The following is an 18476-nucleotide window of genomic DNA, read 5'->3' on the forward strand; positions in this document are numbered from 1 at the left end:
CTGCTGATTTTTTAATGAAATATTTTCAAACACTGCTCAAATCGTTGATTAATTACTTTTTAAATTTATAAAATTAACAAAAGAAACTGAATAAGTGGAAATAAAATTATAAATTTAAGGAGACTTATAATTAAAAAGCACACTTTCAAGTTTCGAATGATAACACACAACAGGAATGTATCTCATTTATTTCCGTCTACTCTGTTGCAATATTGTGGCTACACAACTACAATAAATAAATCAAAAATGCAAAAAATATAACAATATAAGAGATCATACACGAGATAAACAATGGAATATCATTATTATTATTATTATTATTATCGCGTCTTAGTCGACAAGGGGAATATCATAATTGGAGGTCGAAAAAACGAGTACGTAAACTTTGTAAAAAAGTAAATTGGAAATCACAAAATGGAGGAATGTCTCAGCAAAAGAAGCGAGAGTGCGACTAGACTTGATTAATTAATATCAGAGATCAGCAGGGGTCTAAGAGGCCAACAAACAAACAAACAATCCTAGGCAGTCGTTTTTTCTCAGCAGCTGTAGCTCCGGGAGCGGCTGCGCGACCAGCTCCTGGCCGAGTAGCTTGACGAGCCACTCCTGTCGTCCTCACTTGAGCTCAAATCTGAGCTTGAGGACATCGGCGACGAGCGGTGGTACGGGATCGGCCTCTTCCGCGCGCTAAACAATAAATTTTTTTTTAATACCATTGTTCTCATTAGACCAAAAAATTTTGTTTCTAGCTCAATTAATAAAATGAATGGGGAAAAACTCATTCTAAAAATATGCAACTTACCATCAGGACTACGTGCACAACAAATAATAACAACACAGCTTTGCTCTACAGAAAAGAAAACGTCAATTAAAATAAATGAAACTCAAAAGATACTCTTCTAATAAAACAATTTTTGAGGTTGTTTATGCACCTGGTGATACGACGTCGTTCAAGGAAGCTCGGAGAGCCCCTTCTGCGGGGAATCGAAGGCGAGCGGCTGCGGGAGCGGTGTGAACTCGAAGATGAGCGCGACGAGGCCGAGCCAGAGTTGTAGCGCCGCTTCCTGTACCGTGAGCCCTCTGAGCTACAAGTGCTGCACACGCTTCCCGCTCTGCAATTTTAAATTCAAATTTTTAGAAAGATATTCTCTAGTAGAGGGTTTTATTGATATACCGCAAGGGCAATTTTAGTAAAAATATATATATGAAAAAAAAATATAATTGGTCAAGGTCTCACCTTGATGACCTGGAGGAGAAGGAGGAAGCAGACGAGCTCCAGTCATGGTCAATTGCTTTTGATTGCTCTTTGATCGGTTCCTCAACAGGGCACACCTGGATATCCTCCTCCTGCTTTGCAGCATCTTCCACAATGACCCTGATTTCAGGAGCCTTCACCTCTACAATCCTTTCAATGGCCTTGGGCACCAAAGGGATAGGCTTGGCGTCTTCGTTGACGGCCATTCGTTTAAAGGGTGAGGAAAAGGGCCGCGTCAGCCTCTCTAGGGTGCGCTTGCCCTCGATCCGGAAGGGAGCGATTTCGGGCACCTTGCTTGGCCTTACCCTTATCAGATCGCTCAGAAGGACCTCTGGTTTCTCCTCGGTCTCAGACGAGTAGTTCTCCTTAATGCTGTTGAGGGGTGGTACCTGTGCTATATTCAGCCCCATTTCCTCCACCTCCTTTGGAGGAGTCAGGTTACTTAGGTTGTGGTCGCTGGCAGTACTGGAGGAGGGACTGCTGCCCGACGTGGAGGGCTTGGTGCGCCTCTTGCCATGCTTGGACCTCTTCTTCTTGCTCTTCTTTTTCTTGGCTTTGCCCACATCCCCGTTGCCCTTCTCCTCCACAGGACTGCCCTCTCGCCCATCTTCTCCAGACCTGAGGGATTAAAATTAATTAAAGTAAAGCAGAAAAGGATCATGAGGATTGTGCACCCACCTCGGCCGTTTCCTGCCTGAGCGTTTTTTGCTTTTCCGCTTGCGATTGTCCGAGTCCGAGCCCTTTTTCTGCAGACATTGAAACGCCAGGCAAATTAACTTTAAGAAACGGAACGGCGGCCGGCACGACTACAGAAACTCGGAAAAAAAGCTAACTCTCTTGAATGTTAATTAATCTCAGTACTTGGTCTCTAATTCTTTTTACTTTTATTTAACATCCGTCTGGGCTCGAAAGAAAGTCTTTTAAGTTTTGTCCGAGAGAGGTCAAAACTTTTGAGCAGCAAGAAATCATGAGAGATGGACTAAACGTGAGAGACTCAAAGGAAATATGTGCAGCTGCCGCCTTTGCTGGGCAACAACCGCCGGTCAAAAACTGTGAATGTACGAAAGTAAAAACTGAAACGTATGAACCAAACCATCTTTCATACTTACTTCACATTACGAGATATCCTATGAAACATGGTGCATGGTAGTTATAAACAAGAATAAATAATTCGCCTCAAAACATTTCGCAACAGTGGTAGTTTCACAACAGCATATTATTATATAGAAAAGATCAATTATAGAAAATATGTCCAAACAAAAGCTGAATTTGACACAAATTGTAAGAGTCGGTGGTTGATTGGTTAGTAATTGGTTGGGGCCAAAGGAAAAAAAAGAGAAGAAACAAAGAAAGAAATACACAGAGGAGAAATCAATCATGACGAAGTCACACTAGAGATAACGACTCTGCTACTTACTCAAGGCTTTTTAAAATTTATTCCTTCAGAGGGCAAGGCAACACAAGAGTTTAAAGAAAATTGAGCGGCCTTTTGGCTGCATCTACCTGTTTCAACTCCTTCTTCTTCTTCGAGCCGTACTTGTCTCGCTTCGACTTCTTCTTTTCCCGACTCTCGGAACAACTGCAATATTCAGCCAAAATTAATTACAAACGCCAGAAAACGCACCAAACGCTCGCACCTCCTTTTCTTGCTCTTTTTCGAGTACTTTTTCCGCCGCTCAGACGAAACGGAGCTGGGCCGAGGGTCAAAGATTAAGTCAAGGGTAAAAAATGCAAAACTTTTGGTACCTGTCACGATGCTTGCGTTTCCGCTTCTTCGACTTGGAAGGAGTGTTTTCTACAATGACGTTTTGATCTTGGGGACTTTTTTGGGGCACCCTCGCTTCAACAATTGGGTGCACCTCGACTTCATTTTTCTGCACCACTGACACTGTTTCTGAAACACTTTTTAAACCAAAAATAACCATTAATATATTTATTTATCACGATTTTAAACATTGAAATATTACCAAGCTGATTTAAATGATCAAATCAAAGTTAAATTTATTTATTTATTCTATTTTTCGTGCGGACTGTCATCTTTGTAATAAAAAGGAGGCACTTTTACTTTTTATTTGGATTATTTCTAGAGCTGAAGTTGATGTTTGAAGGGAATAGGATTTTGAAAAAGAAAAATTTTTCCAGTGCTTTTCAGATGATACCTGGCTAGTCGAAACGAGGCGCAGGGGTGACTCTGCAGGCCAAAAGGGGCGGCCGAATGGCAGCAACACGCGCAGCACTTGGCCTGGCGAGGGGTCTGGCTCGGGGCAGGGGGCTGCTCGGAGGACAGAATGGCCTGGAAGGTGCCCCTCCAGAGGCGTTCGAACAGCGCTCGATCGCCGCTCGTCCACCCTACCGGACACCCTACTAATCCGCCGCCACCGCCGCCGCGCCGCCGTCGGTTGCGTTTCCGCTTTGGTTTATCCATGGAAGACGTGGATTTGTTTAAATACAAAAATTGGAAGACTGACGAATATCACAGCAGCAAAGTGGAAGACTTGGGGTCCGTCAGGTGCCCATGGTGGGGCCGCGACGGCCAGCAGCTCTGCAGAGTCACTTCTCGACTACCATCTTGCCGCACGCCGAGATCAATACTGACGAGAAACGAGCACCCCTCTTTCCCCTAATCGCACCCCCAGACGACGGCAGAGGGCGCTCGGGGTGCCAATCGATGAACATGAATCACTGCGTGTTTGCGAATCAAAAGACCCAACTTCAACTTCCTAGCATATCTTCCGACATGATGTAAAAAATCTCAAAAGTGTGAAAAATTAAAAATAATCTTAATAATCAATCACCCCAATTTTATGTCAAATTAAAAACATAACTTTTAAAATAAAAATTTGAAAAAAAAAACATAATAAATTGAAATAACAAAAGTTGAGAATATGTCCCTATTATAACAAATAGTGCTGAATGAAGGACCGGGTAAAAATCAATTTGGTTTTGAAATTTATCTGACAGTCCGTTTGCTCCATTGTAAAATTGGTTTCCTTTTATAAATTAAGTTCAATAAAACTTTTAATTTTGATTTGAAAATAATTTTCCGCGCTTCCATCAATTTGCTTGATGAATTTCACAAAACTGTTAAATCCCAAGCTTGTTAAATGAAAAAGATTACTCACATTGGCAGCTTTTCGATGGCGAACTGGCTTGTCGTTTGTCTCGAGAGCTCTCCGTCAGTCAAGTTGGAGCGCAGCTGCTGGACCTTGTGGATGATTTCTTCCTGAGTCAGTCTGCAATGAAGCCGAAGGGAAGTTGGAATTTAATTTTGCAACAAAGGAGGCCAAGGAAAATGCAGTGAGAGCGAAAGTGCAAACGTGATTAGTAATTATTCACCCTTGCTCCTCTAGCATGGCTTCCAGTTCGATGCATTTCAACTCGATTCTGCGCTGCTGCTCGTGGTTCAGACTTTTCTGGGCCGTTTTCGTTATGTTGACCATTGCAGCGCAGCCAACGTCTATTCAACACAAAATTTAAATTCAAATGAGTCTCAATTTGAAATTTTTCAGAAATTATTTTCATGCCATATTTATATAAAATAATATTATAACACAAAATATAAAGCCAACATTTTATTACATAATTTAACTTTATCAAATCTTAAATTTGTGAGATTAATTATTGAGTATTTATTATCGATTATTATATTTATACATGATTTTCTTTTCCCCGTAAATTTTTAGTATTTGAAAAAAATATAAATTTCAATAATTTGCTGGTTTACCCATGACTCGGAAGCATCCCCTTTTCAGACTACCATTTCCATTCCAGAGCAAATGTAGATTTTTGTTGTTATTTTTGGCTGGAAACAGAAAACAGCAAAATTCATTAGATTGGCAAATTTATTTAGATAGATAGCAAAATTTCGAATTTCACTTTTTTTTTTTAGTAAAAAGTGAATGTTACATTAAATAATTTAGAAAGAAAAAAAAAGTTAAAAGTTGATTCAGGCCAAGATTTTGCAGCTGAGCTCGCTAGGCGCCTATAATCAATATGACACCCAGCCAGAGGGGAAGTTTGCCGTCAACTTAGGGGTGGTTTCGGTACTCGAAAGCCCCTTTTAAAAAGTGAAAAATATTTCAAATGACGAAAAAATTACATGGCAAAAGTTTGGCCTTAAAAAATTCACTAACTTTAAATGGATTGAACCAAAAATGGTGAAAATCGAGCCGGAAGGGAGGCCGTACAAAAGCCACCCCTCTAATTTTTTTGCTCTCGGAGAAATAAAATTGGGCCTGTGAGGTTCAAAGGCCTACGTCCTACTGCCGATGGACTCACCGCGGATCAGCGCTGCTCGCGGTCGGCGTCCATGTCCGAGGGCGAGCGAGCGTCCGAAAGCCAAAGTCAGGATAGTCCGTCCGACTTTCTTCCTTCTCTATGCTTCAACCCTTTCTTTGATTTTGACCGACGGGGGCGGGGCGCATGCGCAGGGGTAGCGGCTTGTTAAGTGGGACGGTGGCGCCACGCTACGGCCGTTGTTCGAAACGGTTGGACGAATCGAGGCGAATCGGTCGGCCGTGAGTTGAGGCAAGTCGGACGGACGAGATCGGCCTACGTACTGCCATTTTGTTTTTATCGGTGGTAGTCTGCGCGAATTCGGGAGAGACGAGCGTGCGAATGCAGCGTCAGGTGTTTGTCGCCCTCGCCACACCATAGCCTCGCGTCGGCACAGCTTTGTTCAATGAGTAGAGACCTACTGGTACGTGCGCCAGCCCCCGTCACCAACCGACGCCCCATCACCCGCCCCCGAGCTCGGCCTCCCCGAGTTCAGTCAATTTCGCTCGCGATCTGGCCGCCGTGCTGCTCTCGTTTGGCCGCCGAACGAGGCAACGCACGGCGGGCCGAAGTGAGTGGGAGTCGTCGGCCCATTGCTCGCCAATGGCTCCCACGTCACTCAAACCCGAAAGTCCGACCCTCTGGCACTCGCAATGTTAATTCAGAAAGAAAGTCAAACTCGACTCTCTTCTCTTCCCGTTTGTGGGCTTTGATTCGGATCCCTCGGGATTTGGGTCGCGTGACCTCGAAAACAGTCCGTGATCCACTTAATTACAAATCGATTGGCGCCCCCGTTCTCATAACTCATGACTGTGTTGGTTCCGTTTGCAGATTCTGGGTGAGGCCGATCTCACATGCATGGAGTTCAAATTGGACAGCGGAGAGTATTGCCAAGCGCAGCACAAATAAGATAAACCACCCATACCACCGTGCAGTGTGTGTCACTCGTCAGCAGTCAGCTGAATTCGCGACCAGGAACAATTATTACCAGTGCCATATACCAGAAAAGAGGAGCAGCAGGTGAAAGTGCACAATTGTGTTCTTCAGACTCCAGCTCGAGACCAAACCCAGTCTTCAACCCTCTCCCTTCCTCCTGCCACAATTATTTTCTTATATAAATGGGGTGAATCTATTTTGGTACTCAGCAGCCAAATCGCCTATGCTTACAGGTGCGTAAACCAGGTGGTTTTTATTTAAATGTTTGTCTTATTTACACTCAATTGCAGAGCTGCGTCCTGTGGAAAATAATATGCCCAGGAGATTTGTGTGAGAGGAATTCGCATATCTCTCTGTCCGGCGCCACAACTCGGAAGCGAGTGCCACTTTTCACTACACACAGGGTTGCTATGCAAAATCACAGCAACATGAGACACTCGGTGAAGCCTACTGTCTCCGAGATCGAATACAAGAACATGAGGTTCCTCATCACTGACCGACCCTCGGACCAAAACATCCAATCTTACATTAAGGTTTGTTTCAAGATACTTAAGCAAATTTTGTTTTGATTTATTGAAATCATCAGGAGCTGAAAAATCACAATGTCAAGGACGTTGTTCGGGTCTGCGAGCCAACCTACAAGGTTGAAGAACTGAAGCAGGAGGGAATCAACGTCCTCGACCTTGAATACGAGGACGGAACTCCACCCCCACAAGAAGTGAGTTACAGAATTCCTAAATTTCCTCTCCATAATATTATAGAAATTTTAACATTTATTCCAATCCAATGATATATCTGACATATTTTTTTATTAAAAACAAAATTATTGTAATTGTTCTAAAGTATTGTAGACTATTTTTGTTTAAGTCTATTGTCTTTAGAATCCTCTAGAGAAACGTAAAATTTGAATATTTCTTAATCTAACTTTATATTTTTGCTTGTTCTAGGTCGTGAACGAGTGGTTCAAGCTTCTGAAAACGCGATTCCGTGAGACGCCGGGATCGTGCGTGGCCGTGCATTGTGTGGCCGGTCTGGGAAGGGCGCCCGTGTTGGTGGCCGTGGCCCTCATCGAGCTGGGCCTCGACTACGAAGACGCCGTCGAGCTAATTAGAAAGTAAGTTTTGGGTGTTTGCTCTGATTTGAGAAGGCAAACAGCCGCTTCGATTTGGTCTGTGTTTGTATTGGGGAAGAAGCGAGCATTGTTTGCCCTGATAAGGAGCAATGGTTGCAGCCGCCGGTGAAATGTTTCAAATTGATTCACGCGCTTAGGAAAGAAAAACACTGATTCACTCAATCAGCTCTTATCTATGCACCGCACGCGCTCCAATTGCTTCAGTTGTTGTAATGGTTTTTTCTCTTGTTTGGTTTGCAGGAAGCGTCGTGGTGCCATCAACTCTAGACAGCTAGGCTATCTTGAAAAATACCGTCCTCGATCCAGGCTCCGACTCAAGAATGGTTTCATGAATTCCTGCTGCCTACAATAAGTTGGACCGCCTCCGCCGCGAGTTGCTCCTCTGCTCGCCACTATCACACTCACACACATGTATTCACATGATTGCGTAAGAAACGTTGTTAACCCCCACTCGTAAGTATTGTATTGGACAAAAATTAAGACAGAATTATCAAAACGGACACTACCGATCGGCTTGTTTTCGAAAAGTGCATCTTGTTCAGCCCAAGGGGTCATCGAAACCATTAAAGGGGTGGCCAACCCCGAGGACTTTTTTCACCAGCTGACGATCCTTCCAGAGAGGAGTCCGATGATGTGCTGAAAGTCAAGTTCGGTATGGAAATTTTGGAGATTTCCAGTTTTTCCGATTGGCGCCATCTTTGATGAAATGGCGCACGGCCCGATATTAAAATTCTGCCGAAGCACATCGTCGGACTCGTCTCGAGCAGGACTTTGTTTAACATTAATTTCTGTACGCCGAGTTGCGCAAGCCGCGCTCGTTTCTCAACTCAATTGTTTGCAATCATCCATTCTTCTCTTGTTGATCGTTTTGTAAGCCAATCGAGCGACTGACTTTGAAACACTGCATTGCCAACGCAATTTTGTACTTTTCCCAACTGATCACATGACGGCATTAATTGAAATTGGTCTCTCCCGATGACCTTTGCGGTGGTGGATTTTGGTTTTGAAGCAATATCGATCTAGCCACTCGCGCGCAAGCCAATTAAGTGCTGGAAAATTCTAAAACTGCGTTCATCATGGTCGTATGTAGCTGTAGAAGTGTGGGTTATCACAGTAGAGGTTCATATTTTATTTGTATTCCGCGCAGAGGCACAGAAAGTAAGAAACGAGACCTTGGTTACCCACTTTGATATTGTAATTTTATTATGTGTATGATTACTTTTACCACCTTGTCCTTCAGATACGTCAGTGAGCAGGAGTGCGCTGGCAGATTTATTCCTAGTATTTCAGTTGTTACAGTGCAGGATGTGATTGAGAGAAAAGTGTCCCACACCGATCAGAGCGTTGAAGAAACGGAACTTTTAAGTCCTGTTTGTTATTGTTTGCCTAGTCCGCCACAACACACACAGTTCGACTTCTATTGCCAAAAAGTAAAAAAGAAAACTACACGTCATCTGACAAAATTGTGTTTATTTTATATCCAGGAATCTATGACATAATTATATTGTATAAATAAATGGGAACCAGGCTGGCAAATAAAATGTCTGTTTGACAAATAATATGAATCTTGTGCACGCGTCATTTCTTTGTCCCTTTTCCTCTGTTGTTATTGCGTGAGGCTTTTATTTTTAGAAAATGCGCAGCGCGGCGCCAATGCCAAGTTTTGCCTCAACACACTTGAACGGGCCGAAAATAAATTTCGAATTTCAATTTTTCATTCTGGCGCAATCACTTGCCGGTTCGCTTCTTGACTCTGAAGTACTTGACAAGCAGGGGCACCGCGGCCAAGGTGATGCTGATGCGCACCGGCGCGAACACTTTGTGCACTGCGTACGCCACCACAAACGTGCCAGCGCTCGCCAGCGACGGCGTCGAAATCTCCAAGCCCAGTCGCTGCACCGCGGCCGCCAAGTCCAGCCCGCTGGTTTTTGAAAAAAAAAAAATATATTATTAAACTTAGAAATAATTAAAGGAGGAAATTATGAAAAACCTGGAGACGGCGGTGTAGCAGCCGCCGAGCGAGAGCAACGAAATGCTGACGTGGAAGACAATCAGGGTGGCGCCGTACTCCTTCACCGCCCTCTTGAACCGCTCCTTCCGCGACAACTCCTCCACAACAGGCGCTGCCTCCGCCGCTTCCTCCTCTGCTGCGCAAACCAAACCAAAGGCACCGCGTTTTAAAAGCCAATTATAATAAAATTTTTAAGAATTAATTTAAAAAAGTTAATTTTCACTTTATTGATGTTCCATTTGTTGCGAAACGAGATAATGGTATGGAGGTCATTTTTAATGCTTATTATAATCTAATTAGGTCGTTTATCTTTTGATCGTACGGTATCTTTTAACAATTGTTGCCGTATAAAAGTTTTGGGAAATAAGCTTATAATTTTTTTAAATTTATATAATTATGAAAGAAGCTCTAATTAATTTTTGGAACGGGAAGGTCAGATCATGAGGAATCTATAAAGAGCAAAATTCACTACAGAAATACAAATTACTGACTGCGTTGGTTGATTTGAGTTCCATGTCACATTCCTATTTTGTATTCAACGCATTAATGGAAACTTCTGGTCAAAACAAGAATAATTTACTAGCTCTATATGAAAACAGGTAATTATTGAAAACAAGATTTTAACTTTCACGGATATTACATTATTCAAACAACCCACACCAATTATACTGTTTCTTCTATAAGCTTCTATTGACTTGTTATGTTTCCTGCAAAGATTACTTGAAACAGAAGATTACAAACCACAGCCCAAAATAGGAAAGTGCTGGAGATTTTTTTCGGATGAAAATAAAAAGGATGGTAAAGCCTACGAGGAAATTGAAACAAATTGGTGCGTTTTCCAATTTAATGTCCAGCCCAAGCAAGACAAGAAAGAAAGTAAAGAGATTAAAATCAGGTAAGCACAAAGTCCCTGATATTCGACGAGAAATCATTCAGATATCACACTTAATGGCTCATTGCTTTTGGTACAATTTAAATATATTGCTGGAGAGGTAGAGGCGTAAGAATTTCATTTTCTACTTTTTGAGGCGTGCAAGTTCTGCTGCTCGTGCGCGAGGTACTTGGAGTCCTGGGTGTGTTGGCCGCCAGGCATGTTCAGGTGCGACGGCGCCTTTCCGGACGCAGCGAACGGCTGAGGAACGTTGCTCTGCATCACCGAGTGCAGACTGACCGTCTTGTTGTAGTCGTATGAACTCTGCCCTGAGGAGGGCTCAGCAGGTTGGGGTTGATACGTGGGGTGCACGTCCTGCCCTGTGTGCAGGTGGAACACAGCTCGTTGTGCTGCGTCGCTCTTCTCAATGTTCGTCGGCACCTCCAACGGCTGCTGCTTATTGTCACCGACTTTGGAAGAAAAGCCTGCAAAAGGTCAAAACTAATCAGATAAAAAAACCAAAACAACTGACTGATTAAGTCACAATAGGCAGTACTTGTCATACACCACAAACTTATGAACATCGATCTCTTTTATTGTAATTAATGTTTAGATTTTTTTTTTCAAATAATTAAAAAATTAAATTTTTCAAAATTTAGAAGTTATTTTCTTTTGTTTAGTCGATCAATTTGGATTAATTAAAATAATTTTCTGTAAACTCTTGATGCCAAAGTTGAATTTTATCAAATTAGACTTATGAGACGAACCAGCAGTGAGGATGGAATTTGTGTTGTTAGGCAGGGTCCTTTTTCCGCTAGCGATGGCCCTGGACGGCTGGGCGGACACCCTGAAGGCGTGCCGCAACCCCAAAGAAGCGACTTGTCTAATCATGTTTAAAGTCGTGCCACCTGCGAACGAAATTAAGTGTTAATTACCGGCTAACTTTTCATTATTTCAGCATCAACCTTGATCATGACAGCAAAACTTAGATTTGAATCAGCTGGTAAGAGTGGGGAGGGGAGGGGCAAGAGAGGGGGATCATCTCACAATATACTACTTTTTGTATTGTAAGTTGAATTAATATTAATCATTTTATAAGCTATCGTTCCATTTCATAATTTTTAATACTTTTATTTAAATATAGTAAATAACAGCCTTTTACAAAATACTTCAAAAGTGAGAAAAATGAAGACATTAAATGCGATTCTTATTATCCTAGAAGATATAAATTAACAACAGGGGCACCGTTTTATCCTCTGGTTAGAATTATTGGAAAGTTCTCTGTGATGAGATGGTCGTCTTGGAAAATCACCACTATATTCACTTCAAATTCTGCAATTTAAAAAAAAAAACCAATCAGTTTTTTAATTAAAATTTTAAGGATAAAAATACCAATTTTGAAACTGCTGGTCGTCAGAGTGGGACAAGTGAAGAGCCTCGGGAACACCATGTAGATGGGAATGGCAATACCGCAGGAAACGTCTCCCTCTCCTATTTGGATGTTTTGGATTTCAGTCGCTTTTTGAACATACATTAACATCATAATCAAATAAGAGATAATTTCGGGCACACCATCTCTGGAATAGCCTTCGGCGCAGCCACAAGTTTCGACACGCACCAACTGCAGCTCCACCGACTTAATTGGAATCTCGGAATTTTGCACCACAAGCTGGAAAAATAATATGAACCTCAAAATTCAAATAAAATCATTCTCTCACTTCTCCGGTGAAGGGTTTTGTGAGGCAGCAGACGGTGGAGTCGAGGTGGCCTGTGATTTTGAAACGGGGGATGCGCGCCCTCTCCTTTACGTTCTGCAGCGAGTCGGGCGAAATTACAAACTGCACAGGCTTTGGCTCGGCCTTGCCACATTTATTCAGCTGCATTTTTTGTTTTCAAATAATTTTTCATGGTATTAAAATTTTTTTCTTAATTACATTGTATTCGACGATGAACTCGGCCGTCTTGAGCAGGTCCTTGGCAAGGAAGCTGCGGCGGATTTCGCACTTGAGGGTGTACTGGACACTGACAAAGACGCCGTGGTAAGTTTCATACAGGGGTTTACTGCTCCTCGCCCTCAAAGGGAATTCAAAAGGGATTTCCGTTTTGCCAGCAGGCAGTTTGCCTGCTGATGCTACCTCCAGCACGCACGAAACCAGAGACACTGGCTAAAAAATGGAAAACAATGGTTATGAAAAAATTCCAATTTTTATGTCTTTTGTCACTTATGAAAAAAAAGCTGCAGTGTTATTCAAACTGTTTTATAGGGAAAAATTCTCGACAAGCCCATTCGCAGTTACGAGAATTTGTCCCTCAAGTTATATTTTTAGATAATTTGAAATTTTTATTTTATTTTTGATGATTTTTGATAGAGAATTTTAGAACATTATTAAAAAGTCTGATTACATTATTGTATTTTGCATACAAAAATTGAATCAGTACGTTGAAGGTTTTTACTAGAAAAAATTGTTATTATTATTTAATTTGCCAATTATAAAAATTAACTTCATATAATTTATAAAAGTTTCTTCTGAATTTCTAGCCCGAATTTTATTTCCAAGGCTTACAAAACTTATCAATTATACCTTGACGGAGTTGTAGAAGGCCTCAAAGATTCCGACGTTTTTAGAACTGAGCTGCAGGTTGACGGTGCCGTCGGCGAAAAGGGTGATGCCGTCGTGCCGCACGTCCGACGGCGAAACCACCACAACCACCCCGCTGATGATTTCCTGCAAAAATAAAACATTCCAATTAAAAATACACATTTTGAAGTAACGGAGGCGGCGACCAACCCCTTCGTGGTACACTTTGTTTGCTTTCCGAACCAAAATTTCAATTGCTATGGACATTTTTGGACCACTTTTGACAACTCAAACTTGTGAACAGAGAACACAGAGCTCTGCAATGTTTTCGTTTTGATAGTCACGTGCTTGCAATTCGAAGGCAGATTGGTCGTACTAAGGAGAAAAGGCCGCGAGACTTTTGAAAAGCACTACAAAATAGCACAGAGAAATGAAAAATTTTATATAATGTATGAAAAAGCATAATTACGTCGTCATGGAAAAATGTACGAAATATTTAAATGGTAAGTCGTATTTAATTTTTATGTAGATAATATTTATAAATATTATATTTGATGATACTTATTTTAGGTGGTATTATTTAATATTTAACGCAATAAGGCACAACCATAATTTTAAATATTAAAAAAAAGACATTGAAAAAAATCAAAATTAATTATAACAAATTTGAGATAATTAAAAAACAGATTAAAAAATTAAAAAATAAAATTATAATATAAAAAATCAATAAAAGCCTTCACTTTTCATTTTATTTATAAATGCGAAGTTATTTTTAAATTTTAATAAATTTATTATTCTTATTTTTATCCAGGTTAATTATTATTTTATTTTCAATTTTTGCGCAAAAATTTTAATTATTCGCCTTCATATTTTAGGTTAACAATTTTCAATAAATAAACTGGAATTATTATAGATATATATAAATAATAAAAAAGTCTTATCACAAGAGCCGTTGCCCATAAAATTGATAAGTGCAGAGAGCGGATTTCCTGCCGCGGCGCCTTGTTTCAGTTTTGCCACAAAATGCGTTGCGGTCAGCAGCTTTATTACTTTCCTCGTTACGTGAGTAGTCCATTCTTGGGCACTGGACGACGCAGGGATGGAGGGTTCGAAAGAAGAGGAGGAGATGGAGCGGCCAGTGGTGCGCACCCTCTTCCGCCAGTCGTCCGTCGAGATGCGAGTGTACCCCGTGCAGGACACCAGCGACATATCCTCCGAGGAAGACGAAGACTATACCGAAAAACCCCAAGCAGGGTAAATATAATTTAAAAAAAAGGGAAATTTCTTAGACTTATATTTCAGGCCGGTTTTTATTTACACGCGAGCCGCGAACGCCGAGGAGCCGCAGGAGGAATTTCGGCCGCGGGTGGTGAGCGCCGTCGAGAAGCGGCCACTCGCCAAGGAAACGACGGGCCCAGAACCACCCAGCCGCGTCTCCAGCCTCAACACCACCCAACACCTCCAGCCCATCCAAAACAGATGTAAGGCAAATTTAAATCTAACGTTCATTGAAGTTGGGCTTTTCTTGAATTATAAAAACAACACCCTAATTTTCAAATCATTTAAACTTTTTCATTTTTTTTCTTATTGTACATTCTTTTAATTCAAATGAAAACTTACAGGCCCTTCTCGTTATTTACGTATCAAATACAAAAATTTCCTTAATTTTTATTTTTTTATAAGCGCATTAATAATTATTTTTATAATTGTTTATAAATAATTAAATAAAGAGTGAAACGAAAACCTTTCTACCACAAAAAAGGACAATTTTTAAATCACCAAGTTTTAGAGATAATAAGCATTGAGCCAAAGAAAAGCAATATTTCACTACAATTTTTAATTTTATGACTAGTAGTAAATAAAACAACAGAAAATCTTCATTATTTTTATAGCTTATTATCCACAGATCAGAAAATTTCAATAAATTATCATAAAATAATAAATTTATTCCTCTGCAATATCGAAAACCCTTTAACTTGGATCAATAAATTAAAATAAGTAAAATTGATTTAAAACTGAATTTAAATTTTTCACAGGTGCAGGCGAGTTTGATCTGAGCGTTTCCGAGTTGAAGGAAACGGAAAATGAAGTTAAAGGTCCAATTTCACCTGCAGTTAATATTTCAACCATTTCAACCATGGAGCGGAAAAAGGTGCAGTTTATGACGCCGGATAAGTCGGAGCCGCAGTTCATCGAACTGATCGAGCCCCCCGCCGCCCCGTCGCCGCCCTCGCAGCACCGACACTCCAGCAAGGTTGAGTACGCTGAGGCGACCTACAGCGTCGGCTCCCTCAAAGGTTCGCACCAAGTTTTGAGACCAATTCATTGAGAGACTAAAGTTGTAGCTTTTCCCGCCGCTCACTCACGCACTGCCGCTCCCTCCGCTGTTTGTATTTTTGTGTGACGTGAGTGCAGCGCAAGAAATGGCTTCACCTCGGCCCAAATCGCCGCGGCCTGGCACCAATTCGACCAAGCCCGACAAGGAGGAGAGCTTTTGGGAGAAAATCGGCACCCTGGGCAGGAAGAAGCGCATCAAAGAAGGTAAGGGTCTATCCTAAACGTAGCCCTGACGATAAATTCACGAGAAACTGAGGTCACCAAGTGAGACATGTCCTTATTTGGAACAGTGATCTCACTCGCCACAGTAGGCGGGGGCCCTTTTAATGATAGGCTTTTTTATAATATTGTTTTAAATAATTTTCGTTTCAAATAAATAATTGTTTCGAAAAATTTAAGTTTGCACTTGTCCTTTAAAGTTTTTGGTGCTTTAATCCACTTTAATCCTAGAGACGAGCCATTAATAAATTTGAGCTAAGCAAATTTTTCCCATTATATAAACCAACGTTATAAACTGGGACTGTTTGACAAGGGCCTATTTCTTTAGGAAACGGAATCAATAAAAAAAAGAAGATTTTTTCTTTATTATAGCTGATTATAGCATTACTATAACTAACGCCAAAATGTGCCTGTTTTTCACTTTAAAATAAATGCACAAGCGTAATTTAATTAATTTTGTTCTTAAATTCGCATAATTTATCTTGATAAAAAATTTACCAATTTTGGCTTACCTATTTTTTTGCGTGTGTTAAGTTGAACGTACATTTAAAATATATGTATTTTTAAAATTATTTTCCAAATTTTAAGGGTATCGCAGAAAAATAATTATAGGCTGCTTTATAATCGTTTTATTTTTAATCATAAAATTTTACTCTAATATAAAGAAGAGAATAAATTATCTCTCCTCTTATGAAACCCTTGGAATTCTTATAGAAAATTTTAGTAAAAACTTATTAATACAATTTTCGTTTTTTTTCTGTAGTGCAAGAAGTGCAGGAAGAGGGCAAGTATGCAATTGACTCGCCAGGCAACCCTATTGCAGCAGACCTTCCGCCTGAGGAGTATGCGTTGGGTGAGTGACCTTGTTGCCCTTTTCCATCAGAGTTGTTTAATTGGAATTGATTGAATGAAAACAGATGAGAACGAGGAGCGTTCGATGATCACGCCGCAGTCGCTGGAGGACCGACGGCTGCGCGAACTAATGGAGGTTTTGATCGAGTGGATCAACGACGAACTCGCCAGCCACAGGATCATTGTCAAGAATCTCGAAGAGGACCTGTATGACGGACAGGTGCTGCACAAACTCATTGGTGAGGCCCCTCCGCAATTTTACTTCATCTCTAAACTCTTAAAAGAAAATAGTTTATTTTTTTACAACCAGAAAATTTTATAACTAAAAACGTTTTGAACAGATTTACAACGAATTATCAGGTTTGTTCTTCTTTAAAAAGTTTAAGTTGGGAGCTTTTTAAGATTTAAAATAAAGTAAGCACCTGATTTCGTTGAGTTCTTTAATTTTGTCGTGATCCAATAAGTCCCTGCTTATTTAAAATTAATTGCAAATTATATTGATAACGTCTATAAGTTGCAACTTAAGAAAATAGCTCCTTTTTCTCCTTTCCTTTATAATTTACAAAAAATAACATTTTTTTTTTGTTAATCTAAACGAGTTTAAAAAAAAATTTCTAATGAAAATCAGAATCGCTGACTGGTGAGTACCTGGACGTGCCTGAGGTGACGCAGTCTGAGGAGGGCCAGCGACAGAAACTCAACATCGTTCTCGCCACTGCCAATAAAGTACCGAATATATTTTCATCCAAATGTTTTTTTGTACTTATGAATACAAATCAAAGGTGTTGGGGCTGCCGAGGTGGTCGCAGAACAAGTGGAGCGTGGACAGCATCCACTCGAAGAACCTGGTGGCCATCCTGCACCTGTTGGTCGCCCTGGCTAGACATTTCCGCGCACCAGTGCGTCTGCCTGAGCGCGTCGGCGTGCAGGTGGTGGTGGTGCAGAAGGTGCAGGGCGGCGCCCTGTCCCACCGCACCGTCACTGAGGAGATCACCTCCACCTACGACGACCTTGGCCTGAGGGGTGAGCGCGACGCATTTGACACACTCTTCGACCACGCTCCGGACAAACTCCAGGTTGTCAAGAAGGTCAGTTTTCGAACACCAAAGTTCCGAAAAAAGTAGAATTAAAAAGGGAGAGGGGGAGGGATAAATCGAGTAGGGTACCATTTTTTTTACCAATCATTTATGTAATCATCAGTTTATCTTCAAATTTTGAGGCGTCGTGGTTTTTTTTACCATTTATTGATGAATTTCCAACACGTTTTTTATGACCCTTTGAATTTCGGTTTTCAGTCTCTGGTGACTTTTGTCAACAAGCATCTGAACAAACTGGGCCTGGAGGTGACCGACCTGGACTCGCAGTTCCATGACGGCGTCTACCTGGCTCTGCTGATGGGCCTCCTTGAAGGCTTCTTCGTGCCTCTCTACGCCTTCTACAACACACCGCAGGATTTCGACCAAAAGGTTGGTAGACCTTTTTAAACCAAAGAATACAAATAAAAGTCAATTTTAATTGCAGGTGCACAACGTCAATTTGGCATTTGAACTTATGCAGGAGGTTGGGCTCGGCAGACCCAAAGCCAGACCTGAAGGTAAATTATAAATGATTTTTTGGTACAAATCAATCCTCAACTGGAATTTTGCAGACATCGTGAACCTGGACCTGAAGTCGACCCTGCGCGTCCTCTACAACCTGTTCACCAAGTACAAGAACTTGAGTTAGACGCAAACGAATATTCCAGTCACTAATCAAATTAAAACTCATTTCATTCATTCTGTTAGCAAACTAATTTTTAAGCTTCTTGTAGATATTCTCATTTCGTGATTTAAAACTGCCTTACTGTTGTAAACGTTGTGCCTCAAATTACGCATAATAGTGGATTGAAAATAATGATTGTTGAAATAATTTTGAATAATTTTATTAACAAAGAACTGAGACGTCCAATAAAAATTTCTGATTAACTAATGATTTTGACTTTGGTTTTACAACCTATCTGGCTCTCTGGCTTA

At 41.0% G+C, this 18476-nt stretch overlaps 5 protein-coding genes across 10 annotated transcripts; 2 read left to right on the top strand and 3 right to left on the bottom strand.

The window, feature by feature from the left end:
* Positions 1–143: 143 nt before the first annotated feature.
* Positions 144–5947, bottom strand: LOC132200609 (serine/arginine repetitive matrix protein 3-like). Of its 4 annotated transcripts, XM_059626215.1 has the most exons (11): positions 5531–5947; positions 4977–5054; positions 4589–4709; positions 4375–4485; positions 2999–3154; positions 2890–2943; positions 2756–2831; positions 1931–1998; positions 1235–1870; positions 930–1109; positions 144–684 (listed from the first exon to the last, which is right to left on the bottom strand). In XM_059626215.1, exons 2-11 carry the CDS (start codon positions 4978–4980, stop codon positions 537–539), a joined length of 1554 nt encoding a protein of 517 aa, XP_059482198.1. In that variant the 5' UTR covers positions 4981–5054; positions 5531–5947; the 3' UTR covers positions 144–536. The 4 variants fall into 4 exon arrangements, with proteins under 4 accessions (XP_059482198.1, XP_059482195.1, XP_059482196.1 ...); XM_059626216.1 differs by lacking the exons at positions 4589–4709; positions 4977–5054; positions 5531–5947 and adding exons at positions 800–844; positions 3412–3934 and having other exon boundaries at positions 543–684; XM_059626212.1 differs by lacking the exons at positions 4589–4709; positions 4977–5054; positions 5531–5947 and adding an exon at positions 3412–3934.
* Positions 5724–9160, top strand: LOC132200611 (PRL-1 phosphatase). Of its 2 annotated transcripts, none has more exons than XM_059626219.1 (6): positions 5724–5951; positions 6359–6696; positions 6754–6996; positions 7050–7181; positions 7411–7577; positions 7836–9160. In XM_059626219.1, the coding sequence occupies exons 3-6, from the start codon at positions 6874–6876 to the stop codon at positions 7945–7947; spliced, it is 534 nt and encodes a 177-aa protein (XP_059482202.1). In that variant the 5' UTR covers positions 5724–5951; positions 6359–6696; positions 6754–6873; the 3' UTR covers positions 7948–9160. The 2 variants fall into 2 exon arrangements, with proteins under 2 accessions (XP_059482202.1, XP_059482203.1); XM_059626220.1 differs by lacking the exon at positions 5724–5951 and adding an exon at positions 6122–6281.
* LOC132200610 (protein FAM210A-like) lies at positions 9049–11500 on the bottom strand. 2 transcript variants are annotated; one of them, XM_059626218.1, is made up of 5 exons: positions 11443–11500; positions 11245–11385; positions 10627–10962; positions 9586–9739; positions 9049–9516 (listed from the first exon to the last, which is right to left on the bottom strand). In XM_059626218.1, exons 2-5 carry the CDS (start codon positions 11366–11368, stop codon positions 9324–9326), a joined length of 807 nt encoding a protein of 268 aa, XP_059482201.1. In that variant the 5' UTR covers positions 11369–11385; positions 11443–11500; the 3' UTR covers positions 9049–9323. The 2 variants fall into 2 exon arrangements, with proteins under 2 accessions (XP_059482201.1, XP_059482200.1); XM_059626217.1 differs by having other exon boundaries at positions 9586–9742.
* Positions 11501–11582: 82 nt separating this feature from the next.
* Positions 11583–13411, bottom strand: LOC132200061 (vacuolar protein sorting-associated protein 26C). Its single transcript, XM_059625247.1, has 7 exons — positions 13267–13411; positions 13060–13203; positions 12412–12642; positions 12196–12354; positions 12050–12146; positions 11870–11995; positions 11583–11809 (listed from the first exon to the last, which is right to left on the bottom strand). The coding sequence occupies exons 1-7, from the start codon at positions 13321–13323 to the stop codon at positions 11727–11729; spliced, it is 897 nt and encodes a 298-aa protein (XP_059481230.1). The 5' UTR covers positions 13324–13411; the 3' UTR covers positions 11583–11726.
* A 707-nt stretch (positions 13412–14118) lies between these two features.
* On the top strand, positions 14119–18433 carry LOC132200058 (beta-parvin). The gene is made up of 11 exons (XM_059625241.1): positions 14119–14310; positions 14359–14537; positions 15093–15353; positions 15472–15597; positions 16376–16465; positions 16530–16703; positions 17093–17190; positions 17247–17552; positions 17760–17930; positions 17986–18058; positions 18113–18433. The coding sequence occupies exons 1-11, from the start codon at positions 14156–14158 to the stop codon at positions 18187–18189; spliced, it is 1710 nt and encodes a 569-aa protein (XP_059481224.1). The 5' UTR covers positions 14119–14155; the 3' UTR covers positions 18190–18433.
* The last annotated feature ends 43 nt before the right edge of the window (positions 18434–18476 follow it).

The sequence above is a fragment of the Neocloeon triangulifer genome, unplaced genomic scaffold (genome assembly GCF_031216515.1).
Source record: "Neocloeon triangulifer isolate White Clay Creek 2 clone unplaced genomic scaffold, ASM3121651v1 ptg000014l, whole genome shotgun sequence".
NCBI classification, from domain to species: Eukaryota; Metazoa; Arthropoda; class Insecta; order Ephemeroptera; family Baetidae; genus Neocloeon; species Neocloeon triangulifer.